Consider the following 11889-nt stretch of genomic DNA (forward strand, 5'->3'; position numbering starts at 1 on the left):
TCTCAAACTCCTGACTTCAGGTGATCTGTCCACCTCCACCTCCCAAAGTGCTGGGATTACAGGCGTGAGCCAGTGCGCTGGGCCGAGAAACCTTTGTAAAATTACAGTATTTAAAGTTTATTTCAGGCCGGGTGTGTTGGGTTTGATATGTATTTTTTTCCAGCACCTCATTGAAGCTTTTCTAGTTCTGATTAAAGTAGATCTTTCATATCATATCATATATCATGTCATATATCATATGATATGAAAGATCTACTTTTAGCCTGTTTTGAACTTAATAAGATATGGATTTCCTCTGTAATATTGACACGTCTTGTTATCCCACTTATCTCTGGAGATACTATTTAGCTTATTTTTTTCTTATGACTTTCTAAGGGATTTTTCTATTGCCTGTTTTTACATGAAATTTGTTTTGCTGCTCTCTTAGGTGGGAGGAGGTCTAGGAGCTTTTCTGGCTGTGTTTATGAAGTGGTGAGAATGTGGTTTCCTACCTTCTAAGCAACCCTGGCTGGTTTTGATCTCCACCCATATCTAGGGCTTTTCTTTTTTTCCAGTCAGTTTGGTTACTTGCAGAAGCTTCCTCCTATGTAGTGCTGGTTAGTTTAGGGGCTAATGGATCCAGACTGGATCAGCCTCTTCAGACTGTCCTGTGTGTCCCATGGACTCAGTGAACGGGGAAGTGCAGGTACCCTTCCAGTCTCATGTGTTCCTCAGTGTGAGTGGCACACCACTCTTTCTGGGAGGAACCCATTGGCAGCTGGGGGGTTCTTGTTTCTTCAGGTCTATCAGGTGCTTCTTGCTTCTTCTCTACTTGCCCTTGTACAGGTAGTAATATCAGGCCAGGCATGGTGGCTCACACCTGTAATGCCAGCACTTTGGGAAGCTGAGGTGGGAGGATAATTTGAGCCCAGGAGGTCAATGCTTCCGTGATCTATGGTCACACACTGCACTCCAGCCTGAGCAACAGAACAAGACCCTGTCTCAAAACTAAAAGAGAAACCAGGTTGTAGCTAGGCGGAGTGGGTCACACCTGTAATCCCAGCACTTTGGGAATCTGAGGCGGGCAGATCACCTGAGGTCAGGAGTTCAAGACCAGCCTGGCCAACATGATGAAAACCTGTCTCTACTAAAAATACAAAAATTAGCCAGGTGTGATGGTGGGTGCCTGTAATCCCAGCTCCTTGGGAGGCTGAGACACGAGAATTGCTTGAACCCAGGACGTGGAGGTTGCAGTGAGCCAAGATTATGCCACTGCACTGCAGCCTGGGTGACAGAGCAAGGCTGTCTAAAAAAAAAAAAAAAGAAAGAAACCAGATGGTAATATCATACAGTTGTTGGGATTTCCATCCTTACTTTGTCGTAGGTGTTATGCCTGGGCTTCTGGCTCTGTGTTTCTAGTTGAGAGTTTAAAGCACTGTGTTGCTGGTGCTCCTGCTGCTGCTGCTGCTGCTGCTGGTTACACAGAGCACCCTTTTGCACTTTAGCTGGCTCCAGGCTGCTATGTAGGTTTTGTCTGGTTAAAGAGCAATCATATGTAACCACCACTAATCATATATATTTTTCAGATTGTTCAGTTTGGCATGAGTGAAAAGGTTGGGCAAATCTCCTTTGACCTCCCACGTCAGGGGGACATGGTATTGGAGAAACCTTACAGTGAAGCCACTGCAAGATTGATAGATGATGAAGTACGAATACTTATTAATGATGCTTACAAAAGAACAGTAGCTCTTCTCACAGAAAAGAAAGCTGATGTGGAGAAGGTAGGTGCCAGTTGTGGGAATAATTCTCTACAGTTTTGCAAAAAAAAAAAAAAAAAGATTGAAGTGATAGATGGACTGTTTTGATTGGTATGTAGAGTGCAGAATTCTCTCTCTCTGGCTCACCCATGAGTCCATTCATTCTGATGTTTTATTGTCTGCTCTGTCTTCACGGGGGCTTGCAATGTGGTGGTGAGCAGAAGTGGACACTGTCCCGGCTCCTGTGGCTCTTAGGAATATGACTGAATGATTAATGAAGTATGTCAACAACTACAAAATAAAGAATTAAATCAGGACTCTTCCTCACCAGATAGTTCACAGTACTGCTAATGAGAAGCATGATTGCCTGATTGGAATTTACCATTGTTTTTCACCTCTGAAATAAATAGGTAGTGAAAGATGAAAGGGCAAGTAAAAGAAGCAGCCAAACTGATAAGTAGGAAATTGATGCATGAAAGTTACCTGTGGCTTGCTCATGAGCTTCCACCAGAAAGCGTACTTTGGGTTTGTCATTGTTGTACCTCATTTGATAGCACCTACAAAAGGAAGGGACCCTTTCTGAACTCAGTGGATTTCTTGCATTTGGTAACCTCTTAATTTTCTAGAGTCCATGTGAATAAAATTAGAATTTCAAAAAAATCTTTGAATAAATATTCTATAATGAGAAAAACACAATGAAAAAGCCTTTTATAAGGGATTGACACAAAAGCATATTCTCATGTAACTGCCTAATGATTCATTTTGCCTGCTGCCCAGGTAGAGCCAGTTTCTTAAGACAGGAATTGCAGTAGACAAAGAGCTTAATTCACGCAGAGCTGGCTAAATGGCAGGCTGGAGTTTTATTATTACTCAAATCAGTCTCCTCTGAGAGGAGGGTTTTTCAAGGGTAGTTTGGTGGATGGGGAATGCTGGTTGGTTGGGTTGCAGGTGAAATCCTAAGGCATGGAAGCTGTCCTCCTGTGCTGAGTCAGTTCCTGGGTAAGGCCACAGGACCAATTGGTGAGTCCAGGTGGAGCCACTGGTTGTCAGAAATGCAAAAAGCTGAAAAGCTGTCTCAAAATGCCAAACCTAAGTTCTATAGTTAGAGATGTTATCTGCATGAACAATTGGGGAAGTTGCAAATTTGACCTCCAGAATGATGGCTGGTAATTATTTAACCATGCCTACATCTTAGTAGAATTCAGGCTTCTCTCATCCTCCTAACTTGGTAGCCTTTCATTAGTTTTACAGGGGCAATTTAGTTTTGGGGAAGTGCTGTTATCATTTAAACTATAAAGTAAATTCTTCCCGAAGTTAGCTTGTCCCACACCCAGGAACTAATGAGGATAGCTTGTGAGGATAGAAGCAAGATGGAGTCAGCCATGCGAAATTACTCTTGCTGTTATAATTTTGCAAAGTCCGTTTCACTATGATTATGCTGTTCAATCAGCAAGTCTTCAAAGAAGCCAACTGTAAGTATGCCCTATGTTAGGTGATTCAGAAGAATCCATACCGTCAGTTCACAAAAATGTGCAGTGAAACGAGTGCAAGCCAGCATCCCCAAAACACTGGAAAGCATGCAGCAGGGCTTTGTGGGAGGAAAGGCCAGCATGGGCAGAGTGGTCCAGGAAGGCTTTGCAGTAAACAGGGCCGAGGTACCCAGAAAGATGAACATGTCACAGAAGGAAGGGGAAGGAGGAGTGTGTGGCATGGAGCCGGGGGCACCCCTGAGCCTGCTGCGGTTGCTGATGGTGGATCCTGCAGACCCAAGAGTGGCATAGACAGATCTGTCAGCTTAGAGGTTTGTTTTGTTAAGATTGAGGATGTACCCAGGGAAAAAGAAACACCAGTTACAGTGGGATCTGTGGCCTCTGCTTTTTCCAGAGAGAGCTTTAAGGGCTTGAATATTTAAAGGGAAAAGAGTGGCTGGAAGGGAAGGAGGAAGGGAAAATGGGAGGATAGGTGGTGAGGTGAGTGGTCACATTCTTGTGAGGCTTTGATTTTCACTCACTGAATCCATATGTGACATGTGAAAGGAGGGGTAGAGAGACATCAGTTATGCATGTGTCTCTTGTTCAGTAAGTCTGCATTTTACATGTGATAAAGTAAACATAGAGTGGAGGAAGAAGTCAGATATGCATTTGTCTCAGGTCGGCGGTGGGATGGTTTCTGGCATTGTCTTTGTCTGTTGCTGTAAGATGAGCTGTTCACATTGTCAGGGTGAGATCCAGCAGAACTCTGTTTCAGGGTTAAGGTTTTAGGGCCCACGAGGAATGTCCTTGTGAGCAATGAGTGAGGGAGGCCACCTGGGAAATTAAATGGTTTCTGTCTTTGCAACCACCTCTTTAGGAACAAAAGGAAGGCGGGTTTTGTGCAACTCAATTTCCAAGCTTAACTTTTCCCCTTGGCATAATGACTTTAGGATCCCCAAGTTTTATTTTGCTTTCACAAGCCCCAGGCCCTCCAGAGCTAGGTAGAAAGTTGAGGCACACGACTTTGGAAGTAGAAGTATCTTAAAAATGGTCTAACCCAACCTCCTTATTTTATAGTAGTTCTTAAAGGAGTCCTTAAGGAATCTTGAGCAGAAATTATGAAAAGGTAATTTCAGGAGAGTGTGGTAGCAGCATGCTAGCTGGATTGGAACAGGAAGTGGTAGCCATGGAAATAAAAAAGCAAAGGCAGAGCTGGAAAACCATGACTTCATAGAGAACAAAAGAGAAGAAAGTCCTAGAATGACTCCAAGGCATCCCTGGGCAGAGGGAGGAAAGGGAGTGATAAAGGGTTTGGTCTCAACACCCAAGAAGATTTGAACAAGGCACATTTGCAGTCAGAGTATGAATGGGGGTCAGGGCTGTCAGATAGCCGGGCGTTGAGCTGTGAAAGACAGGAAGGCAGAAGAGCTCAGTTCAGATGAGCCCTCTGTGAGGCACTGAGGTCTGCAGTGATGCGAGTGTCTTCCCAGTTATCCCACCCATCCATAGTCCCAGTGTCTGCACTCTGCACAACCAAGCATGTGCATTGAAAGGAGAATTGGGTTATCACGGTGAGGCTCTTGAAACACTAGACAGTTTTGAAGTACTTTCTGGTCCATCAGAGAAAATGAGCCATGTGCAGAATACTGCAGAGCCAGCCAGAAGATAGGGAGGCTATAGAGAGGAGAGGGGCTGTCCGTGGTCCTGAAACCACTGCCTTCCAGACTCTGTGAGGGCATGGAGTGCGCACCTGAGGAACGAGGATTGGACACAGTGTCTAGGATAATAGGGGTAACCAGCTAGCATTCACCCAACACCTGTGTACCAGGCACTGCCTGCCTAAGGTTTCCTTTCTGAAAACCCTGTGACCTCATGAGGTGGCTGACTTTAGTGACCTCTTACATCAATTTCTGGTGAAGTAGTTATTACAGAGAGAGATCAGGTAGCTTTGCTTAGGGTCATACAGTTGGGTAAGTGGCAGAGCCAGGGTCTGACCCAGGTGCCCTGTCTGCAGAGCCCTGGCTGTTCCTCTCTCCCTGAGCCTGTGTGGCCCTGCAAGGCAGCTGCAGAGAGAGCTGCTCAGCACTTGGTGGGCACTGTGAATCGAGACCTGCTATATGTCAAGTGCATGCTGGTTACTGAAGATTCAGCGTGAAGAAAAGAATGTAAAACACCTCAATCATGTTTCACATCATCACGTGTTGAAATTATAATATTTTGGCCAGGCCCTGTGGCACATGTCTATAATCCCAGCACTTCGGGAGGCTGAGGTGGGCAGATCACTTGAGCCCAGGAATTCGAGACTTTGCCTGGGCAACATGGTGAAACCCCATTTCTACTTAAAATACTAAAAATTGGCCAGGTGTGGTGGTGTGGCATCTGTAGTCTCAGCTACTTGGAGGCTTAATGTGGGAGGGTCACCTGAGCCCCGGAAGTTGAGGCTGCAGTGAGCTGTGATCACACCACTGCATTCCACCCTGGGTGATGAGTGAGACCCTGTTTCAGGAATATATATATATATATACACACTTTTGATATATTGGATTAAATAAAATAGATTATTGATATATTGGATTAAATAAAATAGATTATTGAAATTTAAGTGATCACCCACAACTATGAGGTGGGTGGGTGTGTGTGCAGGCGTGCACAAATTGAGAAATAAAGATGGTCTAAGAAGGAATCCTAAAGCTGCTTTTGCCTCACATGTATGCAGGCAATATATTTTAAAAATCAGAACATTATAGTATTCTGGTTTTCTAAAAATCCTAATCTTTTAGAGATGTAAACAAAAAATATATATATGAATAAGATGATAAGACGTCTGGTATTTTCTTTAAAATAATCTAGAGAGTTGAAACAAGAATGTTTCTAAGTTGATCATAGTTGATAATGGTTACATAGAGATTATCCATTCTTTCCACTTTTGTACCTATCTGAGGCATTTTATATAAAAGACAAGAAAATTGTTTCATAATTTTATATCTTTAAAAACATAATATTTATTGCAAACTGCAGATAGATTAAATTTCAAATAAGGAGTAATCTCAAGAAATGTCTGGCCAGGTGCATGTCTCACACCTGTAATCCCAGCACTTTGTGGGCTTGAGGCAGGGGGATCATCTGAGGTCAGGAGTTTGAGAACAGCCTGGCAAACATGGTAAAACCCCATCTCTACTAAAAATACAAAGAATTAGACAGATATGGTGGTGGACACCTGTAATCTCAGCTACTTGGAAGGCTGAGGCAGGAGAATTGCTTGAACCCGAGAGGTGGAGGTTGCAGTGAGCCAAGATCATACCACTGCACTCCATCCACCCTGGGCGACAGAGCGAGACTCCATCTCAAAAAAAAAAAAGAAATAAGTCCATTTTATGAGTTCAACTTATAGTTTAAACTGCTTAATTTTCCTCACATTAGGCAGATGATCTAACATTAACACTGTTCCCTCTTCTTATGATACCATCACACCTCCATGTGTGTAATCCGGCAGGGGTCCCTTTTTCTGTAGCTTGTTAAAACGTGTAGTGTCAAATTTATGGTCCAGCCGTAATAAATGAATAGAACTTAAAAGTAAACTATTTTAGCCTTCCTGCCTTCATTGTGTATCTCTGCCCTTGTGTGTGTGTGTGTGTGTTTGTGAATTTTTGGGTGTGTGTGGGACAGAGTCTCCCTCTGTCACCCAGGCTGGAGTGCAATGCCTCGATCTTGGCTCACTGCAACCTCCGCCCCTTGGGTTCAAGCAGTTCTGCCTCAGCTGCCCGAGTAGCTGGGATTACAGGCAAGTGCCACCACGTCCAGCTAATTTTTATATTTTTAGTGGAGACGTGGTTTCATCATGTTGGCCAAGCTGGCCTTGAACTTCTGGCCTCAGGTGATCCGCCACCCCAAAGTGCTGGGATTACAGGCTTGAGCCACCATGCCTGGCCAGATATTTTTTATGTACTGTTTAAAAGAAACTTTAGACAAAATAAATTTAACAAATAAGTTTATTTGCATAAAGAACAGTTTAGGAATTGGTCAGCCCTCAGAATCAGAAGTTCAGAGGTCTGCTCCGACAGCATGAGCAGCAAGCTTTCGTAGGCTGAGCATAGAATCAAAGTAAAGAAACTGGAGTCCCCTGTTGCTTAACGATTGGGATACGGTCTGAGGAGGTGGCTGTTGGTTGAGTTTGTCATCATACAGGCATCAGAGTACACTACACCTGCCGCACACCTAGGCTGTGTGGTATGGCCCATTGCTCCTAGGCTGCAAACCTGCTTGCATGTGACTCTACTTAATGCTTCAGGCCATTGTAACACAGTGGTATCTAAACATAGAAAAGGTACAGTAAAAATAAGGCATTATTATGGGACCACCGTTGTCTACATGTGGCTGGTCATTGACTGAAAGGTTGTTGGCAGTGCATGACTGCTTGATTGGCTGCTGCTGGGCATTTGCCTTATTTGTGTGGTCCAATGCATGGTCCCAAGTTCTGCCACCAGTTGGCTGGTTGGCTGTTTATGATTGGTGGAAGCTTAATTTGAAATTACAAGGAATGCCTGTAGGTTAAGCTCCAGTTTCCTTTTGTATGGATGGGTTCTGGGTGCAGAAAAAGCCCTAGGCTAATGGCTCTTGCCTATTCTGCTTTAACACACATAAAAAAATACATTCCTACCACCTCAGAATAGCAAACCTAAGATGCTGTGCACACTGAACATCTTGTTTTTTAATTGATGTGGTGTATCTCTGAGATGTATATAGAACATACAGCTTCCTCCTTTTTTATAGATAGTCAACATTCATTGTGCAGATGTATGGAAATGTGTCCTTTACAGATGGACATTGGTTGCTTTGATACTGTGCACATCTTACTCGAAAACTATGCAACCTTATGTATGAGACGTCTTTTTCATTGGTCTTAAATCCTTTTTTGGATTGGGGTCACCTGTAAATAAAAAATTAATATTTTTGAATAGATTTTGCTGAGTAACTGTATTTAATGGAAATTGTTCATTTTTCAGGTTGCTCTTCTGTTGTTAGAAAAAGAAGTATTAGATAAGAATGATATGGTTGAACTTTTGGGCCCCAGACCATTTGCAGAAAAATCTACCTATGAAGAATTTGTGGAAGGCACTGGCAGCTTGGATGAAGACACCTCGCTTCCAGAAGGCCTTAAGGACTGGAACAAGGAGCGGGAAAAGGAGAAAGAGGAGCCCCCGGGTGAGAAAGTTGCCAACTAGATGCCCAGATGGAGGCCATCTCAGTCTGTCCACTGTGGTTTCAGCTGATGCATTATTTCAGCTCTGGCTTTCAGAAGAATGGGAATACTGCGCTGATTTTAGCCAGCCACTGGCCCAGCTGAAATGATGGGGAGAGGAGTCCTTAGTCCTTTTAGCCTCAGAGGTCACAGTGGGTGGCAGGTGACTTTCCAGAGGCCTTGAGGGAGATGCATACTGTCCCACAGCCTCGTTGGGCTCCCAGATGGACTGGAAAGATTAAGCCCAGAGCAGCCAGGCTGGACCCTGTGGCACCAAGTGGGGCCAGCTGACCCTGTGGCAGGGATCGTTGCATTGGGCTCTTGGCGTGTGGGAAGGGATGCTTTCTCTTTGTCGCCCACTGTTCATTCCTGTTTCTCCTCAGTTCCCCTGTGCACATGGGCTGTGAAATTAAATTGGAGTCCTGATAAGAACATTTTAATTTGATTTACTGTTTTAAAGATTGAATCCAGATCACTTGTTGCTGTCTTAATGGGATGGTTTTCTACAGAGAGCTGTAACATATTTGAAAATATGAATGTATTATGTAAATATGGCTTCTTTACATCAAAAATAAAATATCAAAACTGTACTTTTTTTCCTGAACACACAGTGGGTCCCTATTTATGCTCTAGATACTTTTAGAAAACATAATGACAAGAAATTAAATGTTCTTGCTTTTTAGAGGGGAATCCTTCAAAATCTCAATCTTGCTGGTTCTCATCAGCTCCCACAGGAGATTGGAACCTTCTAGAGTTGTATGTCTTGTAAAGATGCACTGAGCTGTGAATATAAAGTACATGAGTCCTGAGCCTGAATCCATGATAACCACCCCAGTGCAGGTCCTCAAGAGGCCAGTCATGTCCAGATGTTGACCACACCTCCTGGGTCTAGAAGTTAACATATAACTGTAGCCTGACAGGCTGACCTGAGCTGTCACCTGGATTTGAGAGAAGGGACAGTGGAACTGAGCTGGAATCCCCTGGGCCCTGGATCTCTGGGGACATCTCAAGAGTGGTCTGAATGGTAAGCTGCTCCTATTCTCTACTAGAAGGGAGGTATTGGTGTATGTTCTTCCAGAAAAGTGAGTCTGCAGTGTTGCAAACCTGTATCAAAATTCCTAGAAAAAGACGGCATAAGGAAGATCTGCTAAGTCTTCAATCAAATGTTATTTGGACATAGAGGATACCCTGGCATTTTTAACTATTTACATTTTTAGTAGTTTCTTTTTTTTTTTGAGACGGAGTTTCGCTCTTGTTACCCAGGCTGGAGTGCAATGGCGTGATCTCGGCTCACCGCAACCTCCGCCTCCTGGGTTCAGGCAATTCTCCTGCCTCAGCCTCCTGAGTAGCTGGGATTACAGGCACGCGCCACCATGCCCAGCTAATTTTTTGTATGTTTTTTAAGTAGAGACGGGGTTTCACCATGTTGACCGGGATGGTCTCGATCTCTTGACCTCGTGATCCACCCGCCTCGGCCTCCCAAAGTGCTGGGATTACAGGCTTGAGCCACCGCGCCCGGCCCTTTTAGTAGTTTCTTAACATTACTCCAGCTTGCCTTGTGTGGTGTTGATGTGGGAACAGTGACTTTAGAATTAACACAATCTAGTGGGATCCCTGCCATGGCCCCAGGCCACACATGCTCCATCTGTGGCCACTTCCCAGCAGCCTGAGGTGTCCACCTATCCTCTGGCAGGACATGGAAGCAGTTGTTGACTCCACAGGCTCAGCATGCCAGGAGAATGGCCACCCCCAGCTTGACCTCCGCACCTGCCAGTCTCGGTGGCCTGCTGGCATGTTACACTGACCACGTCCCTCCTCATAGGGCATTTTCGAGAGGTGCCGAGTGAAGCATTGTTTCCGGGCTGAAGCTCACACAGTCATGAGGGTGTCGGGTGTGCTTTTTACCACAGAGGCAGTAGACGATTAGGAGACGCTCCTACCTCTTACCCCATCACTGCAAGGTGTGGAGCCAGCGTGGGCTGCCCTCTCACAGGCCTTGGCTGTGAGGCCTCCTGGGGGATGAGAGTGTGGCCCACTGTGAGTCAGGCTTGATACAGTAAGAGTGACAAAGACAGAGGCCAGGTGCAGTGGCTCACACCTGTAATCCCAGCACTTTGGGAGGCCAAGGTGGGTGGATCACCTGAGGTCAGGAGTTCAAGACCAGCCTGGCCAACATGGTGAAACAAACCCTGTCTTTACTAAAAATACAAAAATTAGCCAGGCATGGTGGCGGGTGCCTGTAATTCCAGCTACTCAGGAGGCTGAGGCAGAATCGCTTGAACCCAGGAGGTGGAGGTTGCAGTGAGCCTGGGTGACAGTGAGACTCCGTCTCAAAAAAAAAAAAAATGACGAAGTTGGACAGTACCTACATCACCTGTGTTTCTGGTGAAGTGAGCCACCTTAAGCTCCAGGCTCTGGATGGCCGCCTGAGCTGCTGCTCAGCCTGTGCAAGTGGCCCTCCATGCTAGGAGGAACAGTGGCTACCTGTGCCACCGCCATGTGGGGCCTGCTCACGCATAGATCTTTTCTTCTCCACGGTCACACGGAGCATGTTTCTAGGACAGATGTGGGTGGTGAGCTGGTAAGATTTATTTTTACTGTGGTCTCAGTTCAGATTTATGCAAAAAGATCTGTGATCACCTCAAGCCATGCTGCTGTGTTTAGTGATGAACTTTCCGTCTGCCCAAGGCTGGGGCTTAACACAAAATAAATACAGCTAATGAACATAAGGCCTGGGATCACAGACTGAGGGCATTGTGATTGTGCTGTGGGGAACCCTGACCCTCAGTGTCCTCAAATGACAAAGCTTTGTCTGTCTCTCATTGCCTGTCCAACACAGGTCACAGCGGGCTCTCCCCAGGATGGTCACCCAGGGACCCAGATAGGTGGATAGGAGGGATTGGGGGCCTGCCTACATGGGAGGCAGAGCAGGAGGGCACATGACTCTCACATGATGCTTCCAACTGGTGATGACACGCTATGCTCATTCTTGTGGCTGGAGCAAGTCCCATGTTCACAGCTTCAAGAGGGAAGTAAAGCAGAAATGCTGTGAACAGTGGGGTCTGTACCAGGCAGTAACAAGGCTACTGCCTGTTCCCCGTGGTTTGTCTTTGGAAACTCCAAAGACATGGCCAGTGGTAGAAGCCATCAAGTGTGATGGGTCACAGCAGAAAAGGGTCCATCCCTTCTACACAGGGCTGGCTGCTGGTGCCCCAGCTCCCGCCCAGCACCCCTGGCTTTGTCTGGAGGCCCAAAGGCCTTTCCTGTGGCTCCTTTGGCTAGGTTAGGGAACCCTAGCCCAGGACCTGACTTGGGAAAATGCAAGATTCTATGGGAGTCTAAAAGGTGGCTGCGGATGGGAAGAGGGGCTTTCGTTTGTGCTGCATTGCTTTGCAGCTATGCACAGTTTTGGCTGCCCCCTTAAAGCCTCCATTTAAAGAAG

General features: G+C 45.5%; 1 protein-coding gene across 2 annotated transcripts in view; it reads left to right on the forward strand.

The window, feature by feature from the left end:
• The window catches only part of AFG3L2 (AFG3 like matrix AAA peptidase subunit 2), a 45589-nt gene extending 36538 nt beyond the window's left edge, over positions 1-9051 (forward strand). For both annotated transcript variants that reach the window (XM_012470059.3, XM_012470060.3), the window contains 2 exons: positions 1566-1760; positions 8212-9051. In XM_012470059.3, coding sequence (XP_012325482.2) covers positions 1566-1760; positions 8212-8430 — 414 coding nt within the window. In that variant the 3' untranslated portion in view covers positions 8431-9051. The remainder of the gene's footprint in view (positions 1-1565; positions 1761-8211) is intronic.
• The last annotated feature ends 2838 nt before the right edge of the window (positions 9052-11889 follow it).

This window comes from Aotus nancymaae, unplaced genomic scaffold (assembly GCF_030222135.1).
Source record: "Aotus nancymaae isolate 86718 unplaced genomic scaffold, 86718_ANA_hifiasm-v0.15.2.pri h1tg000020l, whole genome shotgun sequence".
Taxonomy (NCBI): Eukaryota; Metazoa; Chordata; class Mammalia; order Primates; family Aotidae; genus Aotus; species Aotus nancymaae.